At 39.6% G+C, this 21,639-nt stretch overlaps 1 protein-coding gene and 1 long non-coding RNA gene across 4 annotated transcripts in view; one reads left to right on the forward strand and one right to left on the reverse strand.

Moving 5' to 3' along the window:
• CLNK (cytokine dependent hematopoietic cell linker) overlaps positions 1-2,671 on the forward strand; it is a 261,778-nt gene extending 259,107 nt beyond the window's left edge. For all 3 annotated transcript variants that reach the window (XM_058301030.2, XM_071217299.1, XM_058301032.2), the window contains exon 19: positions 1,769-2,671. In XM_058301030.2, the coding sequence (XP_058157013.1) occupies positions 1,769-1,915 (147 nt within the window). In that variant the 3' untranslated portion in view covers positions 1,916-2,671. The remainder of the gene's footprint in view (positions 1-1,768) is intronic.
• Positions 1-21,639, reverse strand: part of LOC139439662 (uncharacterized) — a 108,111-nt gene that overhangs the window by 73,186 nt on the left and 13,286 nt on the right. The gene's annotated exons all lie outside the window — the stretch shown is intronic.

The raw sequence follows: 21,639 nt of genomic DNA on the forward strand, positions 1-21,639 counted from the left end.
TCCAACTTGCTACCTATTGTGTAGAAATGAATGTCCAGTAGTTTACACAATTCCCCAGGGAGTGGATTCACTCTGGAGTATTGTTTATGGGCTGATAAAGTTCAGGTCAGTAAGCATATTTATCTTTGAAATATTATTCCAGAAGTTGCCATTTTGATCCCAACCTTACTCTAAGGTACTGTATCTCATTTAAAACACAGCTAAAGGAGAGGCAATGGCCCGACTCTCTCACTCAGTTGCTGACACACTGGCCTTCAGTCCCTAAGACACACCAGCTCATTTCTGCTTAGGTTGGTGGCACTAAATGTCCCCTCTGTCTGGAAACTGCACCCCCCACATCTTCACATGACTAGTTCATTCTCATGCCAGGTTGCAGCTGAGATGTCACCTCCCTGCCCAGTCCCCAGCTACTTTATCCCATTGCCACGGTTTATCATTTTCACAGTACATATCCTAAATGAGATGGTCTTTGTATAGGAAATTATTTTCTGTCTGCCCCACTGGAAAGTCAATCTCCATCCCTACTGGATATCCCTAAGGCCAATAAACATCTCTGCTCTTAGAATACACTGGGCAGAGAGACGCTACAAAACTAAATCAGAATCAAAGTAGCTCCCACTGTGGCCCCCCTCCCACAGGCTTTGTCCTTTCTACTTTAGACTGTTGTGACACCAGGTGTCACAAACCTCCAAGTGGTCTTATGGAAAGAACCGCCACATGTTGAGAAAAGCAGAGCTCCCTCCTTGGTTCTGGCCTTCTGGCTGTGTGACTCTGAGCAAATCAACCCACTTCTCTGAGCTTCAATGCCCTGAGACCTTCAGGAAAAATAACTTTACCTGCCCTGCTCACCTCACAGTGTTGCTGGTTGTCTTCAGGCACAGCAAGCTCTCCCTAACCATCTCCCAAAATGCCCCTTCAAGAATTCATCCAGTCATTCGTATATGAGAATGGCTCCATTTGCCTATGATTCTCAATAGCATTTCTTTGTACATGCTTATTCTTCTGCTTTCAATATCTTAAACCCTCATGTATGAAGAATCATGCATAATATATAGCCCATTTCATGTCTATATCATCAACAAAGAACTCTCTGATCCCCTAAACTTAACATAATCTCCCTCTCCATTAAGCTGACTTAGTTCTTTATCTGGGTATCTCTAGAAACAGAAATGTAGTCATCTGCTATCACCTCGTTATTTCACAAGAAGCCCAGAGAGGGAAGCAAAATTAGTCAAGGACAACCAATACACTGTTCCTTCTGAGTATACCAGAACATGTTAGAACAAGAGGGAGTCACGCGGACAAGTTCACCGTAGGTCTTCCGCACTGATACACTAGGTGGGATCAGCCTTGATCTACATCTTGGGTTGTCACAGTCAGGGGTGAGGTTAGGGAGGCATTCCAGCTTCCACGTGGTTGACTGTCCTGTAATTAACCCATCCATATTGCTAGGATATGAAGATTGTGGTAACAGAGTCAAGCTTGGTCAGTGCCAGTAACTCAATTCTGGCAAAAACTATATGGGTGGGAAACTTGCCTTTTGATTTCCCCTAGCACCTTTATTCACCCTCAGGATCTTATCATGCTTATCACTCAGCCTTGAAGAGCTTGCTTGCCTCTTCCTTATTTAAAATCACTTCTGATATACCTTTACAGTATAAATGTGTTCATCTCTTTCTGAAGTAAAACTACCCATTTTAGTCTGCACTTAAACTTGCAAATGCTAAAGGTATTCAAAATTTCATTAACTTTCTTTTCTGTGTTTCAGAAGTTTGATTCGGTGGAAGAAATCATCGAACACTACAAATATTTTCCTATTATACTAATTGATGGGAAAGATAAAACCGGCATCCACCGGGATCAATGCTACCTAACGCAGCCGCTGCCTCTCCATAGAGGCTTCTCCCCTAAGTAGCCCGGTCTTTGTTTGCTCCTTAGTCCAGTGGAGCCAATGCCCCTATTACGTTTCACTTATTTCAAAAGATTATTTTCTGTGGCTGCAAGGGCTTACTTTTCTGGCTTCATACCAAAGAAAAACATTCTATAATGGAAATTGAAAAGGCAATCATGTTTGTGAAAGTTCAAACCTTACAGGAAATATTTGTAAGATGCAAAAATGAAAACCAGCTCTTTAAAAGTATCTCCTAAAGAGAAAAGATTTATGAACATGGTCATTATAATCATGTTTTGGATGAGCAAGAAAATTCCAAGAAGCTCTTGTTTTACTTTTGCACAAAGCACATGAATGTCTATGTGAGATTCTCAAATCCACCCTATTTCCAGGACACTGTGCTGACTTTATTTCAGAACTATTTGGACTTGTGCATTTTCAATGTTTTTAGTGATTCTTTATTTTAAAGGTGTTCATGAATGTTATCTTTTTTTTTAATCCTGAAAAATAACTTATAGGGAAGGAATGTGGTATGGAAAACAAGAGCACTTGTGAATATCACCTTAAAGATAACAATCAGAAATACTTTTACTGTGGTGAGAAATAGTCACAGGACTAGCCTCCGCCATACCCTGTTAGAATAGTTTTAATCCAAATGGAATTAGCAAATTCAGAGTAAGGAACTCAGAAGATTGTACCCTGCTCCAGCCTTAAATCAGGTCTAAATCTGAGTGTATGTACAATTAAAATAATAATAATAAAAAATTTTAAAAACTCCAACGGCAGACTTTCATTTTATGGTAGAGAAGAACTTTTCTCAAAGGAGTGCTGATGCTTTGCAGTGACAATGCACGTATCTCAATTTCATTCCTGTTCTATAATACAGATGGAGAAACTGAGGCTCAAAGAGGTTATTTATCTTATGCAGTATCACTGGAGAGCCCAAATTTTGCTCCGTTTTGCCTGGTTCCATGCCAGCACATGTTCTCAGGTACAACCTTACGTTAAGGAATTTTACAATCTAATTGAGGAACTAAGTTTAAAAAGAGAGAGAAAGAAATTGAAAATACAAATTTACCCACGGCCTTAGTTTCCTGGCTGGTAAGACAAACGCCACACAATGACTTGGTTTAATGACAGTAATTCATTGGCTCACAGTTCAGAGGTTCGAAAGCTGGCTGCCTCCCTGGGGTTGGAATCTTCTGGCTGGCCAGCAATCCTTGGGGTTCCGTGGCTCTTCTGTTACATGGTGATGTCCTCTCCTTTCTCTTCTGGGTTTGCTGACTTCCACATTTTACCCCTCCCTGGTGACTTTTTCTCCTTGCTCTTCTCTATAAGGCCATCAGTAATAGGATAAATACCCATCCTGATTCAGTTGGCCACACTTGAACTAAAACTAGTATCTTCAAAAGTTCCTATTTGACAATGGATTCACACCCACTGGAATGGATTCAAATTAATAACATGTTTTTCGAGGGTACATAATTCAGTCTACATACCCACCTTTAAAATAAATAAAACTCCTGAAATGGTGATATCCCCTTCTTTTTATTCTTAACATTATGACATGTTTTTATAGTTGAGAGATTGAACATACAAAAAAAAAAGTTTTGCTGAAATTCAAGACATATGATTACATCAAATGTTACCAAAGCCTCTATATGACATTCTGAGAGTATTTATGTAAATGCAGGTTCAATGCAGAAATCAAACCAAAGCAGAATAAAAAGGCAAAAGAAGTCAATGCAAGCAATAACCAGGGTAAACTCTAGTCTAAAATAGCAGACAATGAGTTTGGAGAGGAGAGCTTAGCCATCTTCCCATCAACCCAACAATTTCATTGGTACTCTTCTTTTGCAAGGTCAAATGTGAGATGACACCCTCTCTGTTAGTAAGGAGTGTTTGATGAAGAAGCTCCTTATAAAATTGTAACTCTTGACATCTGAGTCAGCTTATCTTCGAGTATACTGCACTAGATAACATATGAACCAAGAAACAAGAGGATTTAAATTGGAGCTTGGCTGCTAAGAAGCTGAACGATCAGAAGGCAGTATGGCTGCCGGTCACACTCGACTGGACGTCAGCAAGTCTAGGCGAGCATGGAAATGGACTCTACAATGAGGCCCAGGCTCACGCACAGGAGGAATCTCTTCCTCACCAAGGTCTCTTGATTCACTGATTCATGGTGCCTGCGCCATCCAGAGCTGTGTTCTCAAGCAATGTCTCTGTGTCTCCTCAAGCATTGTTGTTGTTAGAGTAGATGAGCATCAGGTGGTTAATATTTGATGAGCTTATATTTTTTAAACGCTTCATCAACTCTTATCCATGTGAAAATAAATGAAGAATACCCAAATGAGAACAAACAAAGGCTATTTATTCGGAGCTTGCTATATAGCAAAGGAGTCAGCTGCCATCACTTGAGGTGGGCGAAACCGAAAGGAGTGGGAGAGCTTTATAATGGAGAAAGGAAGCCTTCAGGTAGGCTCTGAGTGGAAGCTCTTGGCTGGGGGAGGCTGGAGGTTAGCAAACTAGAAGCAGGGCATCTGATGTGATTGGTTAGGGGAGCATTTTTGGTTTTAGTCCAGTTGATCCTTAGAAGCAGGGGTAAAACATAGAGCAGCTGTCAGATATTGATCAAACCCTGACTATTTTGGGCCAGTTGTTACAGGGACTGTAGCTTTACCTCCTGGGTTGGTTGCTACAGATAGTGGCCAGCTTTCTGGACTGACTGTTGCAGGAAGAGGGCTAAGCTTCCTGGTCTGGTTGCTGTACTAGTGGTTTAGAATTTCCTGGTCATTGGTCACTTGTATATTCAATCTCTCATTTATAAATGCATAACATAATGTAAAGAGGAAAAAGAAGCAGAAATTAACCATCTTAGAATAAAAGAATCACAATGTTTATGCATATAAAAATCCCTGTAAAGATATATGAAACACAACATTTGACAGGGATTGCTTCAAAGGATTGGGATTTGAAGGGCTTCTCTCCATGTCTCTGTGCTCCACCAAGTCCAGCTGCTGGCCTCCAGGACCCTCTATCTTGGCTCTCGGGGTTTCACTCTGAGCTCCTGGATCTCTGGGGCCCTCTCTTTTCATAGTCATCCATTTCTTTTTCTTTTTTTCTTTTTTCCACCCATTTATAAAGGACTCCAGTAACAAGACTAATACCCACCCCAGGACTTGCCTTACTAAGTGGTCTTATCAAGCAGCCTCATCTATAATGGGTTCACACCCATAGGAATGGATTAGTTCTGAGGACATCATCTTTTCTGGGGTACAGTCTCAAACCATCACAGAGGTAATAAAGGGAAGAAGGAAAAAGAAGAGTCAGGGAAAGACTGCAGACTGTGAAAGGAGAGGCAGAAAGAGGGAGGAACGAGTAGAAAAGCATGAAACTACAATACAGGTCTGGGAATGTCCTGGGCAGCCCAATGGGGAGCTTCTGAGCAAAGACTGTCCCCAGAGAGTCCCATGTTGAGCAGAAATGTGCCATGCTCGGTCATTGCTGGGGGCTGCCCAAGAAAGCATAATGTCAGATATTATGGGAGATAGGAAAAGGTGCTGCAGCTGAAGGTCCACCAGCAAGTACTCCTTTGTAGAGAGATCAAAACCATCCACCTCCTTGTTTACCACCAGGAAGTTCTGTTTTTCAGTGTTCACAAAGTCCTCCTTCAGAATTTAGCCCTCCTCCCAAAAAGATCAGCCTGAGGCAAATGTGAAGTACTGTTTCCTCTCGGACTTTTCTGTGCCCTTGTCTTGTCCTGGGCTTATCCTTTCTCATGGTCTTAGGAATTCTTCAGTTTAGAGGAATTGAAATGCCCTCCATCTACTCCCAATGAAATAGACTTTCTCCCTTCACCAGGGGCACTATTACATAACTTAGAGCCGGTAATCCTTTGCTCCAGGTGGTTTGACTTGGTTTCTTTCACTGCTTTAGCAGTCCACAGCTGCTTCTGCCTACAGTCCGGGTTCCGGGCTTAGTCTTTAGGCTGCCACCTGATTGACTGGTACCCCAGTATGCACACTGGTTACTCTGCTTCCTCCAAAACAGGACCAGGACCCACAACGGAATGCAGGCTGGCTCCACACTGCACCCAGTGAGGGAGTGGGGGAGGGGCAGCAAGGGTGCCACAAGCTTCTCCTACCATTTTTATAGCTGCATTTTCTTGATTCCGCACTTGCCCAGTTACTGTAGCCCTTTAACTGCTTTGAGAGTTTTGAGGAAGATGGCTCTGCCAGTTTTTGCTAGATGTTCAAATATTCTGTGGGGGAACAGAACACTGGAGCGTCTTATGCCACTGCTTTGGGTAACTGAAAGGGTAGATAATCTATTTTACTATTGAGGACAGTGGTCCTTGTTGATTAAAGTCTTACGAAGGCATACTTTTGACCTGGTCGTGGTCTTGTCATTGTGCTCCTATTCAGTGTCTAGATGCACTCTTGTGTCTCTAATTGGAAGCTCAATGATTTGTTCTTGGTTTGCCCAAATTCCAAATGAGGATCCTTTGAGATGGCTTTGAAACTTCTGAATCAAATTAGGAAATTTAAAAATTTCTCTAACTTCCTTATCCAAACACTCTACCACTCTGGTGCTTGTATGTGTGTGTTTTTGAAACCCCATCAAGGCTGAGTCAATTAAATTTTCTGTTCTAATTAGTACAACAGAATCGAATTTACCCTATTGTCAAATAACCTCATTGTCATGTGTGTGTACACATACTCATGTGTTTATAAGATAGCCTAAGCTGTATGTCATTAGCATTATATTTGTGTATCTTTTTTTATCCTGAAAAATATTTGTTCTAGTGAATCACACATACTTTTTTTGAGCATTCATGATTTACAGCTGTAATAACTTAAAGGAAAGCAAGTAGGTAATTAATGTTAAATTTTTCTCTGTAACTTAATATTCAAGAAGGAAATTCAAAGCATAGTTTTCTTTTATATACTTTGTGCCACAACACCATAAAGCCATTTTGAAGTCATATTTGGGATAAATTTAGGATGAAATTTCTAGAACAATTATTGATATATGAACTCTATGCCAGATTTTTGGGATACAAAAATGAAAAAAAACCAACCCCTGTGGTTAAGGGCTCAGAATCTGGCAAGCAATATACAGATGTTATCAAAATCATACAACGCCTACAGTTCTCTCCCTTATATTACCCCTGCTTTGTTAGGTGGTTAGAGGGGGAACAAGGTTGTAAGAGAAGACCTCTGGAGAAGAAGATGTTCATACAGGGTCACGAAGGATGCCCCTTTGCTTTAAATGTAAAAAAAAAAACAAAAAAAAAACAAGTACTTTGTTGTGGGAAAAGAGTTGATTGTGTTTGAATTTTGTATGACCTGTTCCTTATTGTAAATGTTGCACCTGTTCTATTGTTATAGACGTTGCAGTTGTTCCCTATTATTGTAGATGATTTTGCAGTTCAGATAGCAAGCAGCTGCTTGGTAGTTTCCAATAAATACAAGGTGGAAACTAGGGTCGAGGCTCTCAGTTCCAGAAGCTGTGAGTCCCCTGGTCCATCTTTATCTCCTCTTTTGTGTCTCCTTCTCTGTCCTTTTATTTTGTAAGTTGTGTTGCCTTCTCTTCAAGCCAACCTATCGCTGAGCTGATCTCAGCAACTGGCGCCCAACATGGGGCTTGAAGGGAAGAAGGTTCACAGCAACTGGCGCCACCGGCGCCGAACAGGGATCCAAAGGAAAGAAGGATCGCCTCAAGTGAAACTAAAGTGGGTGTAACGGTGCAGAGTCTCAAGTGGTTTGAAAAGCCTTCGAAGTCCTTGAGGGTTTGCTTATATTTCCCCAGGAGAGAGACAGAATGGCCTGTGTGGGAACCAGCTAATGGAATTAAGCCATACCACGAACGCCAAGAGATGACGAAAGTTCCTGTGAAACCTAGAACCTCCGGTCATGCAGATGGAGAGACAGTTATGGAACCTGCATGGCTGGATCTCATTCCAAAGACTAGAATGGCTTTACATCAAAGTATCTAAACTACGGAACTTGTTCAAGCATGGCATCATAAAGCAAGTATGGCTTGGGACAGAAAGATTAAGAAGGAAATTGAGAGGAGGAAAACTGGAAAAGAAATGTTGAATTATAAAGGGAAGCAATGAAGAAATTCTAGATTAATAGATTTAGAACAGCTTTTGTGTTAGTCTGTTTGTTCATTGTCAGTGTGTGTGTTGTAATTGTTTCATTGTGAAAGAGAAAAAATAGAAAAAGGAAGAAAGAAAAGGAGAAAGAAAAAGAAAAAGGAAAAAGAGAAAAGAAATTAATGAGAAAAGAAAGAAAAGGAAAGAAAGGAAGGAAAAAGAGAAAGAAAAAAGAAAGGAAGGAAAAAAGAAAGAAAGGAAAGAAAAAGGAAAAAAGGAAGAGAATGAGATAGGAAGAGAAAGAAAAAGGTAGGAAAAAAGAAAAAGGAAGAGAAAGAAAGAAAGAAAAGGAAAAAGAAGAGAGAGAAAAGGGAAGGAAAAAAGAAAGAAAAAAGAAGAAAAAGAGAAAAGGGAAGGAAAAAAGGAAAAGAAAGAATTGTCAGTGTATATTTTGATACCTCTGGATGGTGATATAATTTGATAAATAAAAGGTTCTGAAAGAGCTCTATTCAAATGTCCAAAAAATTAAATAAGCACTTATATTATTACCTAAGTTTAAAATGTTAATGAGATCTCTATAGTTGTATGTTTTGATTAATAGAATTACTATAAGTTTCTTCATAAAAAATAGTTCTTACTTAAATTGAAATGAATAATTTATTTTTTTTTCATAGGGTAAAAGGAAAGATGTAAAAGTTAAGCAAATACTGAAAAAGGTAAAAAGTTTGCAGGAATGCTAACTGAAGTTTAATAAGGTGTATTTTGTCCTAAAATAAAATGGTTAGTTTTATAAAATCAGAAATGGAGACATGCAGGATAGAACTAGTATGCATATAGCAAGTTGTGAAAGTATTGTGGTAGCATTCAGTGAGATAATATGTCTTGTAAAAGTAAAATAAGCCTGAAAGAATACAAAAAGTGCAAAAACTGTGGACTTTTGCAGTTCTTCCTCAAGGCTTTCTGCCCTGGCCTGATGGCAATGAATCTGACTGCACAGAAGAAACCTGTGGCAGTGACCCTACTAAGAAACATCAGAGACGATGGTATCTTAAGGGCCTGGAATAGGCAAACAATTGGGACAAGCTATAAGGTCCCTGCTACTCTATCAAATTATTAAATATTGTTTGGTTGGGTAAGACAAAACTGTATTCTCTGCTGTAACTGATAAATACAACGTTTTCATATTAATGGAGTTTGTAATAACAGCCTGTGAATTGGATGTGGCCAGCCCTAATACCGAGTACTGGCCTATATAGCCCTGCTGGTTGGGAATCTTAAGCCCATGAGAAATGAAAGTCTATTAAATGTCTGATAGTTGGAAGTCTTATTGTTTGTTGTTGCAGTTATGGATTATGCATAAAATGCTTGAATACTAATCAGAACTTTAATAATGTAATATATTGTATACTTAAGTGATTTAATGAACTGTACGTAATTTATAAATATACCTGGTTGAATGTATATGTAAATCTCTTGTTTTAAGTTTGAACAATCCTGGGACTGAAGATATTGAAAAAAAAATTTAATGAGTATTGTTTAAACCTAAAAGTGAAAATATCATGCAGGAAACTTTGTTAATCGGTGAACCAATGCCTTATGGGTCAAGACATTCAAGATTCTGGTCGGCTCCTGGTTCAGGACTTCCTAGCTATAAGTTAGATGTTGCAAAGCATTGGAAAAGCATTTTATCTAGCAGTATATTTATTGGAATATAACTAGCTTTTGTGTGATCCCCTATGTGCAAAAACAAAAAGAGGGAAATGTGAGAAAAAGAGTTTAAATTGTATTTGAACTTTGTATGACCTGTTCCTTAGTGTAAATGTTGCACTTGTTCTATTGCTGTAGATGTTGCAGTTCCCTATTATTGTAGATGATTTTGCAGTTCAGATAGCAAACAGCTGCTTGGTAGTTCCAATAAATATGAAGTGGAAACTAGGGTAGAGGCTCTCAGCTCCAGAAGCTGTGAGTCCCCTCGTCCCATCTTTATCTCCTCTCTTGAGTGTGTGTCTCTCTCTATCCTTTTATTTCGTAAGTTCTGCGTTTCCTTCCCTTCAAGCCAACCTATTACTGAAACTGATCTCAGCACTTTGTAGGTCTAATCTTGAGCACCCCTATCTTTAAGGTGGTATTCTAGGCCATGGAAAACAAGCAGTAACTACCTGCTAAATGGGTAATGAACACAATCGAGGTGGTATCACAAATTCATGACGAAAGGACATATGATTTATTATGTGATACTGGGGAAATTGGCTCACCATATGGAAAAAAAATACAATTAGGTCTCTACCTCAGATCATATTCAGAAATAAATACTACATGGATTGAATAGCTTAAAGGGAAAAGCTAAGTTTAAATTGAGTCTTGTACTTTCTTCTAATAATTTTTATAACTTTGGGATAGAGAAAAAGTTCTTAAATAAAAATCTAAAAACATAAATCTTAAAAGAAAATACTGATAGATCATCTCATAAAAATTAAAATATTAGGAAAAGATAAAGTTAAAAAGCAAATACATATATCCCCATCCACACACATTTATAGATACATAAGCATATATAGATATTTATAGTTATACGAATATATCAATTACATAATCTACTCCCAGACCAAAAGCTAGTAGCCAGAATGTATAAAGAACTTCTACTAAACAACAAAAAGAAAAATACAATAACCTGATATATGAATAAAGCACATAAACAAGAAATTTACAGGGGAAAACATACATATACAAAACTGCAGACCTTGGGAAACAGATGTGGCTCAACCAATTGGGCTCCCACCTACCATATAGGAGGTTGAGGATTCGATGCCCAGGGCCTCCTGGTGAGGAGGGCAAGCTGGCCCACACAGCAAGCCAGCCCACACGAAAATGTCGCCCCAAGTAGGAGCATGGAAATGCCGCCCAGCATGAGAAAGCCGCCCTGCGCAGGAGTGCTGGCCGATGCGGAGAGCTGGTGCAGCAAGGTGACACAAGAGACACAGAGGAGAGAAAATGAGAAGACATAGCAGAACAGGGAGTTGAGGTGGCGCAAGAGAACAATCGCCTCTCGCCCACTCCGGAAGGTCCCAGGATCGATTCCTGGAGCCACCTAATGAGAATAGAAGCAGACACAGAAGAACACACAGTGAATGGGCACAGAGAGCAGACAAGGGGGAAATTGGGGGGGGGGGTAGAGAAATAAATAAAATAAATCTTCAGAAAAATGCAGACCTTAAATGTTAAGTTATCCAGCCTCACTACTTGTGCTAGCATAACTGGACCGGGATGGGATTGACACAAAGATAGCAATTGGCAATGCTGTAGAATGGAGATATCTTAGAGACAAATGACATGCAGCTTTCTGGAGCAGAACAGAAGGAAGGGTGACTGCTCTGGCCTCCAATCCTGCAGCACTGGATGATGGACCTCACAAAGCGATGCTTGAGCTAGAATGCCTGAAGAGGAATGGAAAGGGGGTTTCCCGCCTGCTAGTAGGTACAATTGAAAGAGCAAAGGAGCCCTCGCCTCCTCTTCTTATTCTCAGGGAGGCTTGATGAAGCAAAGGTCAATTACTCAGGGAACCTCCAGATATAAAGACCTGGGGTTTTACTCCTTATTTGACGTCCACTTCTACAGTAGTAGCCTGAGAAGTGTTAATGAAAATAACAATGAGCTAGCACTTTTTACCCATCAGCCTGGTCAAAATTTAAAATTCTGATAATACCCAAAGCTCCTAAGGATATGAAGAAATAAGACTTCTCATAAACTACTAGTGAGAACATAAATCAACATAGGACTTTGGAAAGCAATTTAGCAAAATTTAGTTAAGTTTTAAAATGTGCATACCCTCTGCAATAAGACTTCCAATTAAAACGTGACTGAATGAGAACTAATCTTTGATCTCTTTGGAAATTCCACTCTAATGGCAGTAAAAGAATGGAAAAGGCAAGAAAATAAGAATAAAAGGAATAGAAGAAGAGAGTTGACCACAAAAATCTGGATGGAGGAAATTCAATGGAAACAGAGTATCAAAGTTAAAATAGAAAATGCTAAAAATCTAAGCCTGCTGGAAGAAAATGCCACAAGAAACAAACTGATTCCCACTACCAAAATCTGGGAAGGCTGGGAAGTGGAAGTCATCAGGTATCCTCGAAGGCTGGTAATGGGATCAGTGTGAAAAGAGGAGTATTCGTTAGCAGTTGTTGTAACAATCAGTCATGGAAGTGGATGTGCCTCAAGCAACTGAGCTCTGGCCTACCACATGGGAGGTCCCTGGTTCAGTTCCTGGTGCCTCCTAAAGAAAACAGTGAGCTGGCGCAACAGGCAGGTGCGGCAAGCTGATGCAACAAGAAACAAAGAAGAGAGACACAACAAAGCAGGGAGTGGAGGTTCCCAGTGCCTCCTAAAAAGAAAACGAGCAGGACAGTGAGCTGAATGATGGGCAGGCATGGCAAGATGACACAACAAGAGACACAAAAAGAAAAACATAATGAGAGACACAACAAAACAGAGAACAGAGGTGGCTCAAGGGATTAGGCCACATCAGAGTTCCCAGGTTTGGATTCATAGTGCCTCCTAAAGAAACAAGGAAGACAAACAGATGAAGCAAGTGCAAACAATGAGGAGATGGGGAAAAATAAATAAATAATAAAATAAATCTTAAAAAAAAAGAATCAATTATGACCAACAAACCTCTCACCTAGGAACCAGGGGCTTACGCAGCCAGGCTGCTATCCCTCCAGTATCCTAGTAGCCATCTAGAGAATATGCCTCCAGAAAATAATTAAATTAGGGCTACAAGATGCAGTTAAATGAAAATTTTATTCCAAATGTTTAGAACTCTAATCCCTTTTTAAACACTTGGCTCCCAGGAAGGACAGACAGAATTATGATCCTAAACCAAGAGAGTAAAGTAAACCTCTCCAGAGAAACTGAGCAACCCAAAGGGAAAGACTTACAGATATCGACAGGTGCTGATGACCTAACAAAAGAGCTAGATCCTAATATAATATTACAATTAGGCCCCATGCAAATAGAAGTTCCAATCAGCGTTTTTTGCCTTACTTTTAAATATGAACAGAAAGTCAAGACTTCGGAGGAAAACTTCTAGCATGGAAGACATCAAACAAAACATAAAATCTAGAAAAAGGAAAATAAAAGAACTCACAGGAGATATATAATATGGGATACTGAAAAATACTACAAAAATAAACATAGTTGACATCATTCATGAGATAAGACATTTAATTCATGAAGTATGAATAGAATGCTATTTAAATAAGGAAATAATGAGAAACAAGAATTGTTAGAATGACAAAAAATAGTAAAAACCAGATATCACTTAGGAAACTGGTAAAATTTTAACACATGCAGGACATTTTAACACATCACTCAGAAATTTATTTAAAAAGCAAACAAAAATTAATAAGGATTGTAGAAGTTTGATATTATTGAGGAATTCCAAAAAGAAATATTGGATTATGTTTGTTCCTCTGGGCATATTAAATTATATTGGAATCATAGGTTTACTTGATTAAGTAATTATGTAAACCTCTTGTGCCAGTAGGGTCTTGAGTCCCTACCCACCAAAGGGTGGGGACTCACAGATAAAAGACATGGTAAAGGGCAGAGTTAAGGGTTCTTAATGTTGGAGTGTTAATGTTGGAGTTTGATGCTGAAGCCTTAAGCTGGAGCCCCAGGAAGTAAGCACAAGGAGGAAAGAGAAGCCAGGAGGAACCCAGGAAGCCTGAACTCTCGAAGACTTCAGCAGCCATCTTTCCCCAATATGTGAAAACAGACTTTGCTGACGGAAGTAACTTATGCTTTACGTTCTGGTATCTGTAAGCTCCTACCCCAAATAAATACCCTTTATAAAAACTAACCAATTTCTGGTATTTTGCATCAGCACCCTTTGGATGACTAATACAGAATTTGGTACCGAGGAATAGGAAGTGCTTTCACAATTATCAAAATGCTGGAATGGTTTTATAAATGGGTAAGGGGTATTTTTTTAAGGGATTGTGAGATGCTTGATGGAAAAGGTCTGGGCTACTTTGAAGACACTGCTGATAGCAATATGGATGCTAAAGAGCCTTTTTTGATGCCTTAGAAGTAAATGATGAAACTCTTATTGGAAACTGGAGGAAAGGTGATCTATGCTTTAAAGTTGCAGAGAACTTAGCAGGATTAACTCCTGCTGTTTTATGGAAGGCAGAATTTCAAAATGGCAAGCCTGGCCATTTAGCTGAAGAAATTTCCAAAGTAAACCCAGAGAATGTGGCTTGGCTGCTGCTTGCAGTTTATAGCAAAATGCTAGATGAGAGAAATATGCTGAGAACTGAACTGTTGGGCACAAAGAAAACAGAACTGATTCTGGAAATTCCAAGCATCTGGAAATCAAGCTCCCAGGTGAAAATGCCCCCACTGGAGGACTTAACTCAATTTGGAACTTGTAAATCAGAATTGAAGATGCAGTTATGTTGGAAAGACTTGTGGAAAGTTTTACTGCCTGATGCCTTGGACTCTTACTTCCTGCATGCTAAACCAACAGACTTTTTGAGAGCTGTATGAACAAAACCACTGCCAGCCCAGAATAAAAGGGACATGGAAAGGAGAGGTTGAAGGGGAAACAACTTCAAGAGGAAAACCATGGAAGCTAAGATCTGGAATTAGGACATCACCATGAGCCAAGAAAAGAACCCTACCCATGTGTACAGAGAGGATGAGTTTGCCCCAGCAGTTCAAGAGGGTGGATATTCCTGCCCAATGTTCTAGGAGAGTTTTGCTGCACCAGGGTACAGAGAGGGTGGTGCACATTCCCCAAGGATTAGGGCGGTTAAGGTCAGCACCCCACAGGTCTTAGACGGGTAGACCTGTCCCCCAAAGGTTAGGGAAGGCCAGATGGTCAACTCATTGTTCTGAGAGGGTTGAGCCTGCATGCCAAAATTAGGAGGAATGTTGTCCTCACCTCACTGTATGAGGGGGGCTAAGACACTAACCAAAAGATTGGGTAAGGTGTGGCAATCACCCCAACACTGTTGGAGGGAGAGGTCTGGAGTTTGATCAACACCCAGATGCTTGATGAGAGTGGAACCAAGAAAAAGGCCACTGGGCAAGCCTGTGGAAAGGGTGGGTTCCCACAAGGCACCAAGGAGAAGAAACCATCTTCTTAAGAATGACTCAGACTTTGAAATCGATCAGAGGATGCCCTGCAGATCTACTGAACTGTAGAGAAACTGTGACTCATGTTTCCCTCCCAATTTCTCCTTAGTGTAATGAAAATGTTTATCCTTTGTCCATTCATGTATTGGAAGAAGATGAATTCTTGCATAAATTTCAGAGGTCCACAGCAGAAGGAACTTTGCCCCAAGAAAAACTGTATTTCTTTAAATTGATTGTGATATGATTTAGCATTTGTATTGTAACTGATTTAAGGGTTTTTTTTGAATTTTGTATTGTCTTTTTGGAATTCAGAGGGTGGAGTATAGCAGTTTAATATTGATGAATTCCAAAAAGAAATATTGGATTATGTTTGTAAACTGATCTTTTTCTCTGGGCATATATCTTCTCGGGTCAAAAGAACGGGCCCACCCACATGTGTGGAAAGGCTGAGTCTGCCTTAGCCCTTGGAGAAGTGGGCCTTCGCCATTATTCAGGAATACTGCTACTTTCGTTCTAAGAGGGTGGAATGTGTGCCCCCGGGATTGGGGAGAGTCTGGCGTCACCCCAGTGCTCTGAGAGGATGGAGCCTGTGCAAAGTCCTTAACAAAATATGTGCAAATCAGTGGTGGATAAAAGGTGCTGACCTAAGGAACTTTGGAAATGAGTGGAGACTCTAAGACTAAAGGCAAATGAAACTGCATAGAAGCACTGCACTCTATTCGGTAAAGCTGTTTTTCATGGGGGAATGCATGTATAGATGTGTAATGGGATTGGACAATTAAGTAAATGGATGGTGGATGGTGGGAGCCAGGCTTCTGACTGTGGAGTGGGCAATTACAAGGCACCCTGTGACACTGAACTCATGTTTAGCTTAATACAGATACAGACGGATATAGAAATAGTTATAGATATGTATGTAGGCACATGTTAGTACACACACATGCATTTCCAAGCTCTGCCTAGATACCCAAGAAGCAATGATGCCCCAGTAAGAAAGAGCAAAACCAGAACCTAGATCTTGAATTCTGACACCATTCTCCAATAAAAGAAATCAGGGCTCCTTGGCAAAATGGCTGACTCTAGGGCTGGGACAGGGAATACACAAGATGGGCCTGGAGCATCTTGCAGTGCCAGAAAGTAGGAAATACTCAACAAACCAAAACAAAACAACAAAAACTCACAACGATGGGGTGTATCAAAGAGAAACAGGAGCCAACTAAAAGAGTTTCTTAAGGCCAAAACTGGAAAAATTTGAGTAACACAATAACATAGTATCTGATTATGACCCACAGTGTAAAATAAATATCCATGGGTCCACACACTGATACACATAAAAGAATAAATAAGGGCAGGGAAAAAATGAAACTCTTAGGAAGAATTAGTCCACATAATTTGTATAGATACTTGACCCTCAAGGATGTGGGACTAATTCTCTATTCATTAAGTATGGACTGCACATGGTGACCTCCTTCCAAAAACTACAGTATGCAAACAGGAAGCAAAGAGTTTCTTTAGTGGAGAAACCTGACAAACACTACCTGAGCCATGGGATCAAGATTAACATCGCTAATAAACCCTGGTGTTAGCAGTAGCACTTTGCCGCTGTGTTCTTCCTCCCCCAAACACGTAATTTCAGTCTAATCATGAGAAAAATATCAGACAAACCTGAAGTGAGGAACACTCTACAAAATACCTGACGAGTGCTCCTCAAAACTGTCAGTCATAAAAAGAAGGAAAGCCTGAAAAACTGTCACAGTCTAGAGCAGAGGTTCTTAAGAGGTCCATGAGCTTGAATTGAAATTTAAAAATCATTATTCTTGTGGAGACATGTTGGTGCAGGTGTGATAGATTTATTAAATAATAGGCAGTACAGTGTGGATTTAGTAAGGGGTCCATGGTTTTCACCTGACTGGCAAAGCAGTCCATGGAACAAAAAAAGGTAAGAAGCCCTGGTCTAGAGCATCCTAAGGAGACATGACAAGTAAGTAAATATAATGTGGTATCCTACAAGGGATCCTTGGACAGAAAAGTAACATTAGGTAAAAACTAAAGAAATCCAACTGAGGTATGAGCTTTATTTATAATAATGTATTAATATGGGTTCAATGACCCAGCAATTCCACTTCTAGGTATACAACTAAAATAACTGAAAGCAGGGACTCAGACAGATATTTGCACACCAATGTCCACAACAGCATTATTCACAATTGCCAAAAGATGGCAGCAATTCAAGCATCCATCAACTCATGAGTGGATAAAGAATATATGGTATATACACACAATGGAATAATATTCAGCTGTTGAAAGGAAAGAAGACAAAAAGCAACAACATGGATGAACCTTGAAGACATCATGTTGAGTGAAATAAGCCAGACACAAAAGGACAAATGTTTTATAATCTCACTGATATGAAATGATTAGAATAAACAAACTCGTAGAGTCAGAATCTAGAAAAGAGGTTACCAGAAGATGGGGCAGGGGTAGAGAATAGGGAATTAAGGCTTAACATTACAGAGTCTCTATTTGGGATGACTGAAAGATTTTGGTAATGGATGGTGGTAATGATAGCACAACGTTGTGGTTGTAATTAACAGCACTGAATTATGTATTTGAATGTGGTTAAAAGGGGAAATTTTTAGGTTGTATATGTTACTAGAATAAAAATTTTTAAAAATCCATGGAACACAAAATACAGTGAACCCTAAGATACACCACAGATTATAGTTAATAGTACAATTATAAAAATGTGCTTTCATTACATTGTAACAAATGCATCATACCAATGTAAGACATTAATAAAAGGGTGTATATGGTAACCCTGTATTTGATAAATGCATTTTCTGCAAACCCACAACTTCTCTAATTTAAAAAATGCCAAATTTAACATTTTAAAGCTGTCTAACTTAAAAGATGACATGTTTGGGCAGCGGACTTGGCCCAGTGGTTAGGGTGTTCGTCTACCACATGGGAGGTCCACGGTTCAAACCCCGGGCCTCCTTGACCTGTGTGGAGCTGGCCCATGCGCAGTGCTGATGCGCGCAAGGAGTGCCCTGCCACGCAGGGGTGTCCCTAGCGTTGGGGAGCCGCACATGCAAGGAATGCACCCTGTAAGGAGAGCAGCCCAGCGTGAAACAAAGTGCAGCCTGCCCAAGAATGGTGCCGCACACACAGAGAGCTGACACAACAAGATGCAACAAAAAGAAACACAGATTCCCGAGCCACTGACAACAACAGAAGCGGACAAAAGAAGACGCAGCAAATAGACACAGAGAACAGACAACCAGGATGGGGGGGAGGGGAAAGGGAGAGAAATAAATAAATAAATCTTTAAAAAAAAAAAAAAGATGGTATGTTTGTATGTACATAAATCCAAAAATGTTTACAAAACAAACTCCTAGAATAAATAAATTTAGCAACATCAAGGGATACATAAATGGATCTCAAAAACAAATGTTGAAATACAAAAATAATTGTTTCTATATAGTAGCAACTATCAGTTGGAAAATAAATTTTAATTCCATTTTCAGTATCATTAGTATATTAAATGGGAAAAAAAAGTACAATACCTCTATACTAAAATTGAAAAATACTGTTGAGATAAATTAACAACCTAAATTAATGGAGATACTATGTCCATGGACTAGAAAATTTCATATTTTTAAGATGTCAATTCTCTCCAAATTTATCTAGAAACTCAAGGCCATCCCAATGTAATTCTAGCAGACTTTTTTTGTAGAAATTGAAAAGCTGATTCTAAAATATATGAAACTGCAAATGATGCAGACTAGCCAAAAACAATAACGTAAAAGAACAAAGTTGAAGCACTTACCCTACTTGGTTTCAAGATTCATTTTAATAAAACTGCAGTAGGGAAGCAGATGTGGCTCAAACGATTGGGCTCTGGTCTACCATATAGGAGGTCCAGGGTTCGACTCCTGGGGCCTCCTGGTGAAGGCAAGCTGGCCCATGTGGTGAGTTGGCCTGAGCGGAGAACTGGCCTGCATGGAATACTGGCCTGTACGGTGAGCTGGCCTGAGAGAAGTACTGGCCCAGGCAGGAGGGTTGGCCTGTGCAGCAAGCTGCCCCAAGCAGAGAGCTGCCACAGCAAGATGACACAACAAAAAGAGACACAGAGGAGAGACGGCAAAAGATGCAGTAGATCAGGGAGCTGAGGTGGTGCAAGAGATTGAGCACTTTTCTCCCACTCCAGAAGGACCCAGGATTGATTCCCGGTGCCGCCTAAAGAGAATACAAGCAGACACAGAAGAACGTACAGCGAATGGACACAGAAAGCCAACAATGGGGGTGGAGGGGGTGGGGAGGGCGGATAAATAAATTTCATTTTTTTAAAAGCTGCAGTAATCAAGGTAGTGTATAATTGGCATAAAGAAATAGATTAATTGAACAAAATAGAGTACCCAAAAATAGCCTGATATACATATGGTCAATTGTTGTTGTTGTTTTAAAGATTTATTTATTTCTCCCCCCATCCCTCCTTATCAACTCTCTGTGTCCATTCACTGTGTGTTCTTCTCTGTTGGCTTGTCTTCTCTTTAGGCAGCACTGGGAACCAATTCTGGGACCTTCTGGAGTGGGAGAAAGGTGTTCAATCTCTTGCGCCACCTCAGTTCCCTGGTCTGCTGCATCTCTCATTGTCTCTTCTGTGTCTCCTTTTGTTGTGTCATCTTGCTGCTCCAGCTCTCTGCTCAGGCCAGCTTGCTGTGCAGGCCAGCTTGCCTTCACCAGGAGGCCCCAGCAATCGAACATGGCAGATGGGAGCCCAATTGCTTGAGCTACATCTGCTTCCAGTAAGTTGGTTTCTGGCAAAGGCATCACAGTTGTTCAATGGATAAGGGGTAGTTTTATGCAATATATGGTGCAGGAAAAACTAAATATAAGTATGAAAAAATAAAAATGAATCTTGCCTCCTATTTCACACCATGCAAAACAAAAACATTGAAATGATGATGTATCTAAATGCAGAAGCTAAAACTATAAAACTTATTGAAGAACACATGAGAACATCCTTGTGACCTTGGGTAGACAAGGATTCCTTTGGTAGGGCACTAAAAGCAAAAACAATAAAAGAAAAAAAATGATAAATTGGATTTCATCAAAATTAAAATCTTCTGCTCTTCAAGATACTACTAAAATAATGAAAGGTAAGCCCCACATTAGGAGAAAACACTGCACATAAATGCATTTCACATCTAAAAATACAAAGAACTACAAATCAATTATACAAAGACTTAAAAAACACTTCAAAAAGGAAGTATACATATGGCCAAAAAGCAGAAGAAAACAGGCTTCACATAATAGGCAATCAGGGAAATGCAAATTAAAACCATAATGCTATTTCACAAACACTAGAATGACTAAATTTTAAAACACAGGCAATAACAAGTGTTGATGAAGATGTGACTAAAGAGTGATGATGAGAATGTAAACTGGTACAACTTCTATAGAAAAAGATTTGGCATTTTCTCATAAATTTAAAAATACATCTACCCTATACTAGATACTCTACTTCTAGGTATTTGCCCAAGAGAAATAAAAGCATGTGCCCATAAAATAATATGCACAAGAATGTTCCTACCAGTTTTATCTACAATAGCCCTAAACCATAAACAACCCAACAGTCTATGAAGAGGTGAGACTATTAACTGTGATATATTCAAACAATGATTACAATGTAGTAATAAAAAGTAATTAGCTACTGATACATTCAACACCATGTAAGAATCTCAAAACAATTTATGGTAGGTTTAATTATGTGCCCCAGAAAAAAAAAAGTCTTAATTTTAATCCAATCCTGCAGGTGTGAACCCATTGCAAATAGGACATTCTGACAATATTATTTTTAGTTAAAACGTGGCCCAACTGACTGAGGGTGGGCCTTAATCCTATTACTGGAGGTTGTATGATGAGAAAGCCACATGGAGAAGCTAGAAGCTTGAAGTTCACAGAATCCAGAAGAGAAAGGAGAGAACAATCACTATGTTTCAGGAAAGCCGGGGACCCCTAAGGATTGTCAGTTTATCAGAATGCTACTGACACCAGGAGGAAGCAAGCATTCTAGTCTCTGAAACCATGAGTCAGTAAATTCCACTATTAAGACCAGCCCACTGTGTGGTGTTTGTCATAGCAGCTAAGAAAAAAGCTACACCCTAAAGAATACATACCATATGAGCTCCATTTACATGAAGTTCTAGAATAGGCAAAAGTTACTTTGGTGTTAGAAATCAGAACAGTGTTGCCTCTGGGGCTGGAGGGGTTTGAATTGGAAAGAGGACCAAAAAACTGTCTGTGGTAATAAAATTGTTCTATATCTTAATTTGTCTGGTGGTTACATGGATGTACACAAACGAAAAAAACTTATAAAACTGAACACTTAATACGTGTGGATTTTGTTGTTCATGTATACTTTTTTCCAAAGTATCAAAAGAGTTTTTGGAATTTACAATATATTATAGAAATTTGAAAAAAATGAGGCAATACCTCAAAG

The sequence above is a fragment of the Dasypus novemcinctus genome, chromosome 1, assembly GCF_030445035.2.
Source record: "Dasypus novemcinctus isolate mDasNov1 chromosome 1, mDasNov1.1.hap2, whole genome shotgun sequence".
Lineage (NCBI taxonomy): Eukaryota > Metazoa > Chordata > Mammalia > Cingulata > Dasypodidae > Dasypus > Dasypus novemcinctus.